Source organism: Chiloscyllium punctatum, chromosome 7, assembly GCF_047496795.1.
Source record: "Chiloscyllium punctatum isolate Juve2018m chromosome 7, sChiPun1.3, whole genome shotgun sequence".
Lineage (NCBI taxonomy): Eukaryota > Metazoa > Chordata > Chondrichthyes > Orectolobiformes > Hemiscylliidae > Chiloscyllium > Chiloscyllium punctatum.
Genome location: NC_092745.1, coordinates 46279035 through 46296966, shown reverse-complemented (window position 1 = coordinate 46296966; position 17932 = coordinate 46279035). Strand labels below are relative to the sequence as shown.

The 17932-nt window shown below is 44.2% G+C and overlaps 1 protein-coding gene across 1 annotated transcript in view; it reads right to left on the bottom strand.

Annotated features, from left to right (window-relative positions):
• LOC140479625 (pappalysin-2-like) overlaps positions 1 to 17932 on the bottom strand; it is a 409230-nt gene that overhangs the window by 312006 nt on the left and 79292 nt on the right. Inside the window, exon 3 of the mRNA XM_072573508.1 lies at positions 4187 to 4332. Within this exon, the coding sequence (XP_072429609.1) occupies positions 4187 to 4332 (146 nt within the window). The remainder of the gene's footprint in view (positions 1 to 4186; positions 4333 to 17932) is intronic.

Below are 17932 nucleotides of genomic sequence, written 5' to 3'. Positions count from 1 at the left end.
TTGTACCTGAATGATATTCCATTATTATTACTTATGCTTCAGGGAGTCAGAGGACAATTGTCGATCATTCGATGTAAATCACGAGTAGTCTCCACTATATGCATTTGGACAATCATAATTTGTGCTTAATATGTCTATCAAACTCAGTGGCATTGGTTGTAAGAGGCCCTTGAGTCCCCATCAGTTGAGTGAGGGTTATACACAATCGTTGGGATTTCCTCTCATTCTGATCTGTAAGGTGCGTCCGTTGTATTTGCTGACTTTCAACAGTAAACTGAAGTGAATCCTTTACCAGATCAAGGGCCAGACTCTTGCAGTGTCAGGACAATACTATCCAGACCTTTACAAATTATAGGAGAGACATGTATTTGGAAATCCCATTCCCATGTTCACCAGTTCACATTTTTGTCAGTTGGGGGGGTGGGGTTTGGGTGTTTTGCCCAGGAGTGATACCTAACCTCCGCACAGTCATTTGAATTTCATGCTGATTTCAATACTCCAGGACCTTTAACTGCGTGGTATGCAAGTCATAATTTTGCATGAATGGCATAAAACATCATGAAGGACAGATAAGTTCTGCTTAAGTGTCATGGCCTGAAGTTATCTAAATCTCCAGCTCGTTTAAGAAAAACTACAGTTCTCGTTTGGAGTGAACAGAAAAAGATCTGCTGTCAGTGACATTGATGAGTCACCTGTTATAGCTTAGAAAGGAACAGCAGCCATCTGTTGACATAGATTCAACAGACTTCATTGTTGACATTTTCCAAGGGTTATTATGGCTGCACGCATTATGAATACTTGGCTGAGTTTCAACAAAACGAAAATCACTTATCTTAGTTGCGGATCTGATTTAACACATTGAATGACAGTTATCAAAGGCTATTAAAGGACTTTGGTTTGAACAGAGGTTCTGTTTGATTTTACAACAAATTTACCACTGATGGCAAGTTCATGGATCTCGTGAATGAGACCTTTGGTTTTAATATCAAATATGTTTGAGTGAGATCTTTTTCTTTGGAACCTTATCTTTTCAATGTCTTGGTATGACACCTGAGGACTGCCCACAGTGGATGCTGGATGAATGCCTTTGAAGGTGGTGAGGTGAGGTTCTGTAGGAGCATGGACTGGGAGTTAGGCAATAGGTGACATGGAGGTCACATGGGTGGGGATGAAAGGTGAGGGCTGGAGAGCTTAATAGACATATATGCAAATTGGACAAGGTCATAGGGATGCAAGGTGAATCTCATACGCTGCCTAAGCACTCAGCAAATCAAAGCATGAACAGGAAATAGCATCCCACAGGGGATTATATATTCCCTTCTGTTTTTCAGCACATCAAATATTAAAAGACATCAATCACTTTCTCTCACATCACTGGTTTTAAAATATAGGCACACTAGCAATTTTCAATCAGGCTCCCACTTTGAAAACAAAACTCTTTTCTTTGAAGAGTTGGAGAAACGTTAAAACAAGAATTTTAATGCTGCCAACGGCAACATTCAAGTAACACATGACGTCAAAAAGAAGTCTGTAGTGGGCAATCTGTGACCATTGCACAATCAAAGAGGATTGCAGCCCATCAAGAGATTCTGCCTTAGTTAGTCAAGGTCAGTGGCCTAGACTGGAGCCTGATCCCATGTTCCTGAAATGGACCTATACTGAAACAGCTCAAATGCAGCTCTCTCACTTCACGGTGGTGTGAGCTAAGTGTGCCATCTTTGTCTGCTCAACACTTCCCAGTCAGGAAACTGTCAGAGACAGAGAATCATAGGCCAAGTTTGGAAAAATAATTGAAAACGTTCTCTCCAACCAAACCGGCAAGAGCAATCCATCATAGCACTAGGCGTAATTAACACACCTAGCTTCTATCGCCTACAATGTCTCAGCCAGTTTCCTTGGAAGATCTGTTGCTTATACATACTCACCACAGGCAATGGTATAATCCAGAGGTAAGACATCCATTTCCAGGTTTTCACAAAAGACAATTAATTGCATCAACTATTCAAATTTATGTTTCTTGCAATAAATTATGACTTTAAATTGCGGAAGAAAGCTATTATCAAAAGCATTTTGAGTAATTTGGTGGCTTATTAAAGGCTGCATTGTTGACATGGTGCTTTCCCTTAGTGATATTGACACTGGGTTTATCAACTTGTCCATGTTGACTTGTTGGGTGCACCTTCTGAAATACAGGGCTCTGGATATAATGGGAGTGATGGAAACCATGCCTGTACACCACACAATGGTTTACCAACATACAACAACTCGCCTATTGGTGCTCAAACAAAAGATCTTTTGTAGGCTTGGCCATAAAATTGATGCAGATGTGAGGCTCAAGGAAGAGGAAAAGAAGCTGAAAGATTATGGCAGAAAATGCCTGGGTGTGGTTGTTGCCAATGGTGAAGTACGGAGTAGAGAAAGGCAGAAAAGAGCCAGGTAGTTTGGACAAATGAGAGGACTACAAGTGCAACAGAAACACAGAGGCTACAAGCCATGGAAGGCATTTGAAATGCTTATTTTAAAATGCACAATACCAGGTTATAGTCCAACAGGTTTAATTGGAAGCACTAGCTTTCAGAGCGCTGCTCCTTCATCAGGTCATTGTGAAGGAGCGTCGCTCCAAAAGCTAGTGCTTCCAATTAAACCTGTTGGACTATAACCTGGTGTTGTGTGATTTTTAACTTTGTCCACCCCAGTCCAACACCGGCGTCTCCAAATCATGACTATTTTAAATTGAGTTGTCAGAACACCAAAAAAGCTAATGCACGTTGACGAGGAGGACTTGAATTTGGGATAAGTTACACCAGCAGAATGTGAATGGGCTGAAGCTATGGTGGAGCACAGAAGGGTCACTGAACAGTTGAGCGGTAACAGAGGCACGAGTGACAGTTTCAGTAGCTCATGCTGAGGGAACAGCTACACAGGAAGACGAGACAGTCTCCATGATGAAGACGACAACGAGAAACTCAAGTCTGGGGTCAATAGGATATCCAGGTTGTGAACACATGACTGTTAACCATTTGCCCTCTAGATACACCGACTAGCACAACAATTTGTTCAGAAAATGCTTGGCAACCGGCCTCTGTCCTTTAAAAGGCAATGATTTATATGGATCTAATTTCTTTTAATATTTCTGAGCCACCACTGGTCCTCCTGAGGTCCAACGTCCACAAACCATGTAGCTAATGCTCCTGACAAACAGGAAAGAGAAGAAAGTGATTTTCACTATTAATTAATGTCATGGAGATGTTTAGCACAGAAACAGTCCCTTTAGTCCAACTCGTCCATGCCAACCAGAAATCTTTAATTAATCTGGTCCCATTTGCCAGCACTTGGCCCGCATCCCTCTAAACCTATTCATATACCCACCCAGATGCCTGTTAAATGCTGTAAGTATACCAGCCTCCACCACTTCCTCTAGCAGCTCATTTCATACACGCACAACATTCTGTATGAAAAAGTTGCCCCTTCGGTCCCTTTTAAATCTATCCTCTCTCACTCTAACTATGCCCTCTAGTTCTGGACTCCCCCACCCCAGGGAAAAGACCTTGTCTATTTCCCCTATCCATGCCCCTCATGATCGTACAAACCTCTGTCAGGTTCCCCCCTCAGTTCCCGACACTCCAGGGAAAATAGCCCCAGCCTATTCAGCCTCTCCCTTCTCAAAACAAATCTGCAATAGAAGATTAGTCTCAGTAATGGTGATGTAAAACAAGCACTGAATTGTCATAAATACCAATGTTGCTCACCAATATTCTTTAGGGAAGGGATCTCTGTCATCATGGCCCAGTCCGGCCTACAAGTGACTCCAGGCTCTCAGTAATGTAGCTGACTCTGATCTGCCCTCTGAAAAGGCCTAGTAAGTCATTGATTTCAAGGGGTGGGCTACAAACCTGAATGCAGGGAGATATGCCCCAATCATATACAGGGCAACCTCATGGATTATCCGATCGACATGGACGGGAAGTATTCTGTTCGGATAATCGAATGTTTGGATAGCACGGTTTACCCAAGCATTGGGACTTTGAGATCTTGTTCGGATAATCCAAAATTCGGACAACCGAGGTTGTACTGTACACGACATTTAAAAACCACTTCCTTCTCAATCCTGCTTGCAGGCACATTGGAAAAATAAAACAGAAAGACCTTGGGATATTTATCAGAACTCCACTCATTATACACTTACCTAAGTGACTCAAGGCTTCTTTATCCCAAGGCCAGGTGGCAGCTCCTGCCAGCTCCTCCCTCACCGAGTTCGCAAAATAGACGTTGAGGTACATCGAGCCATTGATCTGCAGTGTCTCCTTCAGCTCCTTCACACTCATGTAGGTCCTAGGCAATGGGAAGAAAACAGCATCGGGTTTAGTCAGCTCCACACGACTCAATTCACTCTCCAACAACGGGCCCCTGGGTTTTGTTGATCAAGTTATAAAGCCACAGCAAGTTATTCCAACCTTGTAAAAAGTGACTGGGGAGATGACTTCGGAAATCCAAAAGGATTGAGGAAGGAGTGACACAGATGACAATCAGACTTAAGGCTGAGAGTTATAAGATTCGCTCAACTGCACGTGGACATCAGCAGAGGGGTAGAGCTTTGAAGAGGATTTTGCTTCACCATCCAATATAACTACTTTTCTAAACAATCATCGGTATTGGCAGAATAATGGCGGTATGCTCTTTACACCATTTTCCTGTTTGCCTGGGGAACGTCTGTAGGATTTACACTGAAAACTCAGTCACATGGCATTAAAAATGTAGAGTGCGCAAAGATACGTGAACACAAATCTAAAGTCAGCACCAACTTCAGAGAAGCTATAAATCAAAGAAATCCTCTCCCCTTCCACTGAATAATGGGCAACTGGGACGAAACAAAACAAGTGCCAATCGAGAGCTCCAGAACACCTAATGGGTTACGTGCTCCTGAATGGATCAGGGTTTAACTTGGGAATGTTTCAATCCATGTAGCTCAACTCGTTAAAGCGCAAATGTGTGGAGTCTTCAGCAGAGGTGGACAGGCCTCGATCGTGCTGGTGTGGTGTTTCAGCTCCTTCCCCATGCCCAGATACAGATGTAGGAACAATGGTTCCCACACTGGGGCCAGGTCTAGCATCTGGGACACAATCTCAAAATAAGGAGTAGGCCATTTTGCAGATGTGAAGGAATGGGAGAAAGGGGAGGTATCCTTTTCAATACAAAGAGATCTTGATCAATTGGGTCAATGGGTTGAGGAGTGGCAGACGGTGTTTAATTTGGATAAATGCGATGTATTGCATTTTGGTAAAACAAACAAGGGCAGGACTTATACAATTAACGATACGGCCCTGGGTGGGGTTGTCAAATAGAGAGACCTAGGGGTTCAGGAAGATAATTCGTTGAAAGTTACAGGTATACAGGGTAGTTAAGGCAGCTTTTTGCATGCTTTTCTTCATTGCTCAGATCTTTGAGTAACAGGAGTTAGGACGTCAGGTTGAGGTTATACAGGACAAAATTTTAAACAATACGAGGGGCAATGTTTTTACACAGGGAGTGGTTTGTGTGTGGAATGAACTGTCAGAGGAAGTGGTGGATGCAGGTGAAGTTACAACATTTAAAAGAAGTTTGGATAAGTTAATGAATGGGAAAGGTTTGGAGGGATACAGGCCAAGTGCAGGCAAATGAGTCTAGTTTAGCCTGGGAACATGGTTGGCGTGGACTGTTTGGACTGAAGGGTCTGTTTCCATGTTAAAGGTCTTTATGACTCCATAACCTTGTGTGGAACCAGTGGGGGAAGGGGGATATGGATAGGGAAGGAGAACCAGTTCACCTCTTTTCACTCAGGAGCTTAACAGTTCTGAATATCCTCTATGGAAGTGTACTGAATTGGATAATCCTTGCCTGGACTTTGGTCCGAACAAAATAGAACTCTTGCCAGAATTTGAATACACACAACAAAAGAGTCAGAGTGGGTAGACTGTCACAGTGAATACAATTTTAAAGGGAAAGGAACATAAGAGGTTTTCTTGAGTTTACATTGTTACAATATAGAAATGTTTGCATTGGATGTCAGACCATTCCTAACAGAATTAGGGGAAGTCACTAGGAAGATTTAAAAGTTCAGAACCTCAAACAGTTAAAAAGCCCTTAAGGTTAGGATTTCACGAAAGCTGGAAAACCCAAGACTATAAAAATGGGTGACAAGTGGTGGAAAGTGAGGATAATAAAATGGATGGAGAGATTACAATTGGAGCATCAAAAATTTGAATGTCTAGAAAAAAAAAAGAGGAGGAATCAGACCGAGAGAGGAAAGATGGGAAAGAGACGAAAGGGCAAGGAGATGAGAAAGACCTTGAGTAAAATCCACAAGGAAAGGAGGTTGAACCAATTCAGCTCAAGCTGACAAGCAGGAATCACAAAGACTTAGACTTGAGGATAGAGGCAACTCAATTTGCTCAGATAGTTCCCATGTTTGACAAGGCAGAGGTAGCAGTGTTTGGGTAAGTAGCACAGTGGTTAAAGTAGTCAGTCCAACACTGGTCATTCTGCACATAGTGTCAGCTCCCAGGGAATGCACAAAAGGTCTACTCCCTCTTGCCTGAGAGAAGTGCCACTGATTCAAAAATTCCCATCTTAAGTGTGTCCCACTTAGTGTCAAAGTACTGTTAAAAATTCTGCCCCCTCAGGAACTGGCCTAACCAGACGTACTTGGAATTTAAGATGCTTAAGCAACTTGCTTTAGACTTACACGTACAGGCACTTAAGACAGAAGCCACTTACAAAAGTACTGATTCTCCTTAAGGAGTTCAAAACTTCACATCCCTCCCAATAAGGGCAACAGTGAGTGACAAGGTCCAGACAGGCTATCCCACTGGCTGATCATTATGAGCCAATCAGATACTCCTGTTCCAGATGAAACCCACCAGGAGTTAGCCCCAACCAACTGGGAACAATGGAGATGGGAGACTGATAGGAAACTGAGTTTATAAAAGCACGTAGGAAATGCAGGAAGCCCTCCTCAGGTTGGAAAAAGTGGTACTGAGGTGAAACTGCAGTTTCAATTGGCCATTAGAAAGGCAACTGCAATGTTGGCATTCATTTCAAGAGGGATAGAGTACAAGGGCAGAGATGTATTGCTGAGGTTGTCTAAGGGTCTGCTCAGGTTGCATTTGGAATATTGTGAGCAATTTTGGGCCCCATCTCTAAGGAAGGATGTGCTGGCTTCGGACGTGATCCAGAGGAGGTTTATGAGAATGATCCAAGGGATGGAAGGGCTTGTCGTATGAGGAGCGGTTGAGGACTCTGGATCTGTACTCGATGGAATTTAAAAGGATGAGGAAGGATCTGATTGAAACTTACAGAATACTGAGAGTCCTGGATGGAGTGTACATGGAGAAGATGTAGGAGAGACTAGGACCCAAGAGCACATCCTCAGAGTGAAGGGACAACCTTTTAGAACAGAGGTGACGAGGATTTTCTTCAGCCAGAGGGTGGCGAACCTGTGGAACTGACACATGCTGAAGGCTACGGAGGCCAAGTGATTAAGTGTATTTAAGACAGAGATAGATAGGTTCTTGATAGGGGATCAAGGGTAATGGGGAGAAGGCAGGAGAATACGGTTGAGGAACAGATCAGCCAGGATCAAATGGTGGAGCAAACTCAATGCGCCAAATGGCCTAATTCTGCTCCTATAGTCTATGCTCAGTGAGGCAGAGATGCTTGTGTATTTAACTGCCAAAACTTAGGGCATGTCCAAGCTGACTGCCGGAGACTACCAGACAGACCAGTGGGATTTATCGGGGCACTGACAGAGTGCAGAGAATGGGAGGCAGAGAGAGCACAGGAGACCAGCTTACAGCTATGACTCTGAGTACAGTTACTAATCCCTGTTATGGCACTCCTGAAGGTATGAATCAAGTTAAACAAATTCCTGAGAGCTAGTGGATGTTGTATCTAAACGAAGGTGGCCACGTTTCCGCAGGGGGAGGCGAGCAAGCCTGCAGTACTAAGGAGGGATACTGGGATCAGGCAAGCTCTACTGCAGCGAGAAGGCAAGACCTCCCATCAGGGGGTGCAGTAAATGCCAAGGTGCTGGTAAAAGGAATTGAAGGAGGGTACATGCCCATCCCCTTTACTGAATCTAACTGAAGTGTGATCTTGCATTGGGACATGTGACCATGGGGGCGCATACCTCCTTTGTCAGTGAATGGGATCTACCTACTCTTCAGCAAGGACCTGGCCGTATCATAGGTAAAACCAGTGGCTTCTAAGAAGCCCAATGAGGTTATATCCAGATTTCTCTGTTCTGGATATCCAAAGCCCCTAGAATCAATTCAATTGCTTTTCTCCAGCATCAATAGTGCAACTGCTTGGATATTGTCTTGGCTCATAGCCTTTGCCAAATCCAGTGCCTTTAGCCATTTCCTGATATCACATGGAGTGAATCTAACATGTTGTGCCTGAAGACCTCAGAAGAAGGTGAAGGTAGATCACAGGGTCATGGAATTACAGAATGGTTATAGCGTAGAAGGAGGCCAGTTAACTGGCTCTCGCTCTTTTCTGGTCTGGAGTGATTGTAATGTACTCATAGAAGATGAGTTCCCTGATTGGGGCTGTTAACCTGGTCCAGTCAAAGAGCCCTGGCTGACATATAAAAACAGAAGTGTCAGAGATGCTGACACTCTGGTAGCTGACTCTGAAGGAGTCAAGGATGGTTCATGTATAAATCAAGGGTGACTTGATGACGGGATAGCAGCCTCTGAGGAATCATTTTATAGTCCTCTGAGGGACAAATACACTGAGTGCCACTTCTCCATCCCATTCCTTTACTCATGAAATACCTCAACCACACTCCCAACTTCCAACTAGAAATCATCTTTTTGGTCTTTAATCAGACAATCTTCCTCTTAACGCTATTTTACTTTTTAATCACATACAAAAGGCTTTTTAATTCCTTTTAACCTAAGTTGCCAGTCTTTTCTCTCATTCACTTTTCCATTTCCCTCTGAACACGCTCTTGACATCCATCATAAGGACACTTCATTGTCAGCCCTATCTCTTTCTCCACCCAGGTAGGTCTGGGAGTGTTTGCCCTGCCCTGTGTGACTGTACTTGAACCATGTCCTCTTTGAACATTTCAGTACGGTCTTACCTGTTCATCTTTGACTCCATTTTATGAACGAGGTCTGTTCTAATGCTTGTTTCTCACCAGGAAATTGGTCGTGCCTCTGGCAGGCCCAGTTTAGCCTATACAGGTTCCTTCACCCCAACCGCCAGTCCCAATGCCCCATTAATCAACAGCCTTCCCTCCTCCATCATCTCTGCAGCCACATATTCCAACTGCTTGATCCTCTTGTTTCTATATACACTCACACATGAGATGAAACTACTTTTGAGATCCTACCTGGCTCCTTGAATTCTGAACACATTCCTCTTTCGACCTATAACCTTGATATCAATGGGGACCACACCCAATTGCTGCTCACCACCAACCCCCTCCCCAGGGTGCTTTGCAATCATTGAATGACATCCTTGATGCTGGCATCACTGGCACAACATACCATTGCAGATGCTTTTCTTCTTTATTCTTTCATGGGATCTGGGCATCACTGGCAAGGGCTGCACATGTTGCCCATCCCTAATGGGCATTTGGGTTGCTCAGCCATTGCATGGCACCTTATAAAATGGACCACCATTGCTGAGTGAACCAGAAAGGTCTTTCAGACAACTGACAATAACAATGGTGGCACCATTACTCAGATTTCAATTCAAGGTGATGCTAATTTTCACCATCTGCCATGATGGGATTTGAACTCAAAACTCCAAAATATGAGCGTGGACCCTCTGGATTATAGCCCACTGGCATTACCACTGTTCCACTCTCTCCTCATTCACATCCTGATCCAAGTTTACATTCAAGTACCTGCCTATTCCCTTATCTACACATCACCTATCAGTTTGACCCATCTAGTCCTCTGTGTTCCTGCACAACTAAGTCAGCTGCGGCTCTGTAGACCTAACTTTAGCTGCATTCCCCAAATAAACTTTCACTTTCATCAGTATCCGAAACTTAACAAAAGCAATACATTGCAGGTGCTGGAAACGTGGAAAAGAAACTGAAAGTGCTGGAAAAGTTCAGCCGGTCTGGCAGCAACTGGGTTGAGACAAACTGAGCTAATGATGTGAGTTAACAGGGACTTTGTTTCAAAATGGAATACCATTTGGAGAGAGAAAGAGAGACACATCCAAGGGAGTCATGTACGACACATCTATTCCTCCTTGAGTGCCTAGCTGTCAACTATTACCTTCCATCCTGCAGACCCTTTAGCTGAGAAGTCAGCACCTCTATAACGCTGCTATTCACAAGGCTCTCATTGTCACAGATAAATCACAGAGGCCAGCTGTACTCTAGAACTGGAATCAGTGTGAAAGCAGGCCATTCAGCCCATCGAGTCCACCCTCCGAAGAGTTATCCCACCCAAACCCAGCAGCCCTGCCTTATTCCTGTAACCCTGCATTTCCCATGGCTAACCCACCTAGCCTGCAGATCCCTGGTCACTATGGGCAATCTAGCATGGCCAATCCACCCTAACCTGCACACTTTGGACTGTGGGAGGAAACCAGAGCACCCGGAGGAAACCCACACAGACACAGGGAGAATGTGCAAACTCCACACAGACAGTCACGTGAGACTGGAATTGAAGCCAGATCCCTGACGCTGCGAGGCAGCAGTGCTAACCACTGAGCCACCCTTTGAACTGAACCCCCACATGCCCCCCCACCTCTCCTTGAGATGCAGCCGAATTTTAGCCTTGCATTCACTCTTGATAGCTGCCTGAAGCCAGCAACACACTACTTACACTGATTTATTAAACCTCACCTTCCCAAACTGTGTTGAACTGGCTCAGAGGAAGCCTGGCCATTGGTGTACAGCAGTTGGGCTAAGTGACCTGTTTCTGCATTGCAACATCTGGCTGGTTTCTGCACTGCAACATCTGGGCGACTCTGGATAATTCAGAGGGTTGTACATGAACTTGTCAACCCCATGGTAAGGGCGATGAGATTGGCAGGCCACATTTTCGCATCTCGGTGGTGAAGGCTTCGAAATGAACTCCACACCAGCTGAGGCCTCATCCTTAAAACTTTGCGGAATTCTGATCCATTTATTTTCTTTCAGGATGATGTCAATTTTAAGAATCGTTGTTATTGCTGGCATCACTCTGCACCCTCCGAGACTGTGAAAGATTACTCAAACCCTTAATTGTAAAATTGCTGTGTGAAACTGTGTGTGACAGATAGCTATGCAAAGGAAATGTCGGGCAGATACGTTCTGACAGATTTGAAACACTGCCCGACTGAATATTTGGAGCACGAGCCATGGTTTGTAGCTTTAACACTGGTGCAGGCTACATATGTGCTTTAGCAGAATACATGTGATACACAACAGGAATGCAGTGACTTCAACCTTTGCAAAGTTTGCTATTCATTTGAGTTCTAGGAATTCTGAAAGGGCAATAATTGATACACACTCTTTCATCACCGGGACTTGACTGCTGCTCGTCACCTGGTAATGCTTGTTTACTGGGTCTGCAAAGGCCTTTACTCCACATTCAATTGGTCCTGGGTATAAGTTGGCCCTGACACCAGCTACAAAATATGCTCAGGTTTTCAATTGGCTGAGAATGACATGCCTCCTGGTGATCAGCACGCAGAGAATGTTTCCATAAACATCACACAAGTGACTTTCAGTTCAATTACAAACACTGCATGCCGTAACAAAGTGAGTAAGAGTCTCTGTTACTGCTTTCAACGCATTAAGAGGTGGCAATGTAGGTTCACAAAGACATACCTCTCATTAAAAATTTCCACAGTCCCTGAGAGGTTGTTTCCTTCTTCTCAAACTTTTTGTTGCCACTTTATCACCTCTACTTATGAACCAGGAACTCGAGAGAGTATTCGAACGCTAGGGATCAGGGGTTCCTTCATCACTGTCGGGATGATTAAAGGCAGAAACTAATTGTTCCACCAAGTGGTTCAGAACAAACTGCCACCCTGCAGAGGGATCACTAGCTCAGTCACAATTTGCAAAACCATTCAGCCAGACTCTTCAATCCGTAAGCAGCAGGTGGATAGGTCAGGGCAGTGAGCGTAATGTGATCCACCTGCTTCACCAAAAGGGAAAAGCAACACTGGAAGGGACAAACAGTCATCTACAATGGATGAAGATCTAGGGGAGCTACCGCGATCCTATTCAAAAGGTATTCACCAACAAAATATTGCGTGTCTAAACTTCAAATTTGGGGTCGAAAGAAGGGAGATTGACTCAAGTCTCATTCTCCACCTGGTTCCCCACAATCCTGTGCATACACTCTCAATCCTAACCATCAACCCCCCCCTAGTTAAAGGAATGATTCAGACTTGGAGGGCTTTCCCAAGAGCGGACATCTCAGCATCACTGAGGAGTAAAGGAGATTCGAAATAACAAATGTTTCAGGCTCAGAAACTGTGATAATAAACCAAGACTGAGAAATGGATAGCTAAGCATGTAGGCTCAGATGCTTACAGTACAGAAGGAAGCTATTCAGCCTGATGTGTCAAACAATTTACAAGAATGTTACCATAGTTTGAGGGTTTGGGTCATAAGGAGATACTGAATACGCTGGGGCTGTTTTCCCCAAAGCGTCAGAGGCTGAGGGGTGACCTTATCGAGGTTTATAAAATCATGTGGATTATGGATACAGTGAACAGCCAAGGTCTTTTCCTCTGTGTAAGAGAGTCAAAAACTAGAGTGTGTAAGTTTAAGGTGAAAGGGGAAAGATTTAAAAGGGACCTGAGGGGCAACTTTTTCACACAGAGGGCAGTGCATATATGGAACAAGCTGCCAGAGGAAGTGGTTTAGTCTGGTACAACTACAACATTTAAAAGGCATCTGGATGTGTACATGAATAGGAAGGGTTTAGAGGGATATGGTCCAAATGCTGGCAAATGGGACTAGATCAGTTTAAGATATCCCTGGTCAGCTCAGTTTCTGTGTGGTACATATCCAATGACCATGAATTCAACGTCAAAATAAATTGCAATGTACAAATCATAATGAGTATTTTTGTCATTAATTAATTAAATTTTCCATATTATCATACCCTTTCCATTTTTCCCTTTCCCAACACTGAATGTATCTGTTACAGCTTGATTATTTTTCAGACCTGACGAGACGTCAGCAACCCGAAACTTAAAGGCCATTTCTCTTTCCACAGATACTGTCTCGCCAATTGACAGCTTCCACCATTTTGCCTACTTTCTTTCAGACTCCCAGCATTTTGCTCTTGCTTTGTACATTTGCACGGTCACAACAAAAGGAAATCTTTCAGACAAACACAACAACTGAGACATCATGTTGCAGCTATACAAGACATTGGTGAAACTGCTTTTGGAATACTGTGTACAATTCTAATCTCCCTGCTATAGGAAAAATGTTATTAAACTTAAGAGGGTGCAGAAACGATTTACAAGGATGCGACCATGGCTGGAGGGCATGGAACATTTCTCTCTGCAGCGTTGGAGGCTGAGGGGTGACCTTTTAGAGGTTTACAAAATCATGAGGGGCATGGACAAGGTGAAGAGTGAAGATCTTTTCTCCAGGGTCGGGGAGTCCAAAACAAGAGGGCATAGGTTTAACGTGAGAGGGGAAAGATTTAAAAGGGACCTGAGGGGCAACTTTTTCATGCAGAGGAGGACGCGTGTATGGAACGAGCTGCCGAAGGAAGTGGTAGATGACTACAGTTACGACATTTAAAAGACATTTGCATAGAAGGGAAAAGTTTAGAGGGATATGGGCCAAAAGCAGGCAAATGGGATGAGATCAATTTAGGAAGCATGGTTGGCAAAGATGGTCTGCTTCCATGTTGTATAGCTCTACCACTATGATTTCCAGCCTCTCCATCCTCTTCTGCCATTCAATTAGATCACAGACAATCTGTTTCTAACTCCATCCAGCCATTCTGATTACATATCTCTTCAAACTCTTCCCTGAAAAAATCTGATCCATCTTAATTTTGCAACTTTCAATGGATCCAGCTCTAATGTTTTGGGAAGGGGGTTCTGAAGGTTGATGTTCCTTTGAGTAATTTCAGATTCCACACCTCAAAGAAGTTTATTTTAAATCACAAGATTAAAATTACGCCCCTTACATTAGAATCCAGCAGCAAAGGAAATAAATTTACCCCATCAAATTTTCTCTTTCACTAAAGAGATTAGAGGTTCGGAGAATACAAAGCAAGCGATAGAGTCACACAGCATGGAAACAGACCTGTCAGTCCAACCAGTCCATGTCAACCACAATCCCAGCTGCTTGTACTTCGCCGATATTCCTCCAAGCCCTTCCCATCCAAACACTTAGCCAAATGTCTATTAAACATCCACCACTTCCTCAGGGAGTTCATTCCTCACAGCTGCTGATGTCCCTGGCTCCTAGACGAGCAGGAAGTGCGTCCAGTTGTAGCTCTAGTTAGACCCCATGATGGCTCTGGAGCTGCAGATGGACTCACTTTGGAGCATCCACAATGCTGAGGAGGTCATGGATAGCATGTTTAGTGAATTGGTCACTGCAGATTAGGATTGCTGAGGGAGAAAAGGAATGGGTGACCAAAAGGCAGAGAAAGAGCAGGAAGGCAGTGCAGGTGACCCTGCGGTTATCTCCCTCCAAAACAGGTCTACCGTTTTGGACACTGTTGGGGAGATGGTTCACCGGGGGAGGGCAGCAGGAGCCAGGTTCATGGCACTGTGACTGGCTCTGCTGTACAGAAGGGCAGGAGAAAGAGTGGAAGGGCTATATTCATAGGGGATTCAATTGTAAGGGGAGTAGATGGGCGTTTCTGTGGTCAAAAACAAGACTCCCGAATGGTATGTTGCCTCCCAGGGTCAGGGATGATTCGGATGGGCTGCAGAATATTCTCAAGGGGGAGGGTGAACAACCAGTCATGGTGCATATTGGCACAAACAATATAGGTAAACAAAAAATGGGATGAGGTCCTGCAAGCAGAATAGACAATAGACAATAGACAATAGGTGCAGGAGTAGGCCATTCTGCCCTTCGAGCCTGCACCACCATTCAATATGATCATGGCTGATCATCCTTAATCAGTATCCTCTTCCTGCCTTAAATCCATAACCCTTGATTCCACTATCCTTGAGAGCTCTATCCAACTCTTTCTTAAATGAATCCAGAGACTGGGCCTCCACTGCCCTCTGGGGCAGAGCATTCCACACAGCCACCACTCTCTGGGTGAAGAAGTTTCTCCTCATCTCTGTCCTAAATGGTCAACTCGTATTTTTAAGCTATGTCCTCTGGTTCGGCACTCACCCATCAGCGGAAACATGTTTCCTGCCTCCAGAGTGTCCAATCCTTTAATAATCTTGTATGTCTCAATCAGATCCCCTCTCAGTCTTCTAAACGCAAGGGTATACAAGCCCAGTCGCTCCAGTCTTTCAGCGTAAGGTAGTCCCGCCATTCCAGGAATTGACCCCATGAACCTACGCTGCACTCCCTCAATAGCCCGCATGTCTTTCCTCAAATTTGGAGACCAGAACTGCACACAGTACTCCAGATGTGGTCTCACCAGGGCCCTGTACAGCTGCAGAAGAACCTCTTTGCTTCTATACTCAATCCTTCTTGTTATGAAGGCCAGCATGCTATTAGCCTTCTTCACTACCTGCTGTACCTGCATGCTTACCTTCATTGACTGGTGTACAAGAACACCCAGATCTCTTTGTACTGCCCCTTTACCTAAATTGATTCCATTTAGGTAGTAATCTGCCTTCCTCTTCTTGCCACCAAAGTGGATAACCATACATTTCTCCACATTAAACTGTATCTGCCATGCATCTGACCACTCACCTAACCTGTCCAGGTCACCCTGTAATCTCCTAACATCCTCTTCACATTTTACCCTGCCATCCAGCTTAGTATCATCAGCAAATTTGCTAATGTTATTATTAATACCATCTTCTATATCATTAACCTATATTGTAAAAAGCTGCGGTCCCAGCACTGATCCCTGCGGTACCCCACTGGTCACTGCCTGCCATTCCAAAATGGAGCCGTTTATCACTACTCTTTGTTTCCTATCAGCCGACCAACTTTCAATCCAAGTTAGTACTTTGCCCCCAATACCATGCGCCCTAATTTAGGATGTTAGGAGCCAAGTTAAAAAGTAGGACCTCAGTAATCTGAGGATTGCTACCAGTGCCATGCGCTAGTCAGAGTAGGAACGATAGAATAAGCAGGATGAATGTGTGGCTTGAGTGATGGTGCACGAGGGAGGGGTTCAGATTTATGGGACGTTGGGACTGGTTTTGGGTGAGGTTGGATCATCACAAATTGGAAGCTCTATACTTTGGTCGGACTGGAACCATTGCCTTGGGGGTGCTTTTGCTAACGTAGTTGGGAGGCTTTAAACTAATGTGGCATGGGGATGGAAACCAAATGAGGTTAGAGGACTGTAAGGAAGCAATATCTAAAGCCTGTAAGGGATTAGATAATGAAATCAGCGTGACTAAGGCGAAGAGTAGGCGGGCAGCAGATGATGAATGCAGAGGGACTGGTGGTCTGAGATACATTCGTTTGAAGGTGAGAAGTATAGTAGGTAAGGCAAATGAACTTAAGGGTTGAATTAGTACATGGAAGCATGATGTGATTGATATTACTGAGACTTGATTGAGGGAAGGGCATGATTGGCAGCTAAACATCCCAGGATATTGATGCTTCGGGCGGGATAGAGAGGGAGGTAAAAGGGGTGGAAGAGTTGCATTACTGGTCAGAGAGGTTATCACAGCTGTTTTGAAGGAGGGCACTATGGAAGACTCAAGCAGTGAGGCAATATGGGCACAGCTCAGAAATAGGAAGGGTGTGGTAACAATGTTGGGGCTGTGTTACAGGCCTCGCAACAGCAAGCGTGAGATAGAGGTACAAATATGTGAATAGATTATGGAAAGATGTAGGAGCAACAAGGTGATGGTGATAGGAGATTTTAATTTTCCCAACATTGACTGGGATTCACTTAGTGTTAGAGGTCTAGATGGAGCAGAATTTGTAAGGAGCATCCTGGAGCTTTCTAGAGTAGTATGTAAATAGTCCAACTAATGAAGGGGCCATACTGAACCTGATGTTGAGAAATGAGCCTAGCCGGGTGGTTGATGTTTCAGTAGGGGATTACTTTGGGAATAGTGATCACAATTCTGTACGTTTTAGAATACTCATGAACAAAGACGAGAATGGTCCTAAAGGAAGAGTGCTAAATTGGGGGAAGGCCAGCTATACCAAAATTCGGCAAGAGCTGGGGAATGTAGATTGGGAGCAGCTGTTTGAAGGTAAATCTCCATTAAATAATGTGAGAGGCTTTTAAAGAGAAGTTGATGAGAGTTCAGGAGAGATATGTCCCTGTGAAAGTGAAGGATAGAAATACAAGATGAGTGAACCATGGATGGCAGGTGAAATTGTGAGACTAGCTAAGAGGGAAAAAGGATGCGTACTTAAGGTCTAGGCCACTGAAAACAGACAAAGCTTTGGAAGAATATCAGGAATATAGGACTAATCTGAAATGAGGAATTAAGAGGGCAAAAAGGGGTCATGAGCTATCTTTAGCAAACAAGGTTAAGGAAAATCCCAAAGCCTTTTCTTCATGTATAAGGAGCAAGAGAGTAACTACAGAAAGGGTTGACACACTGAAGGACAAAGGAAGAAAGTTATGCATGGAGTCAGAGAAAATGGGTAAGATTCTTAATGAGTACTTTGCATTGGTATTCACCAAGGAGAGGGACATGATGGATGTTGAGGTTAGAAATAGGTCTTTGAGTACTCTAGGTCAAATCAGCATAAGGACAGAGGAAGTGTGGGTACTCTAGAAGCCATTATAGCAGACAAGTTCCCAGGTCTGGATGCGATCTACCCGAGGTAACTGAGGGA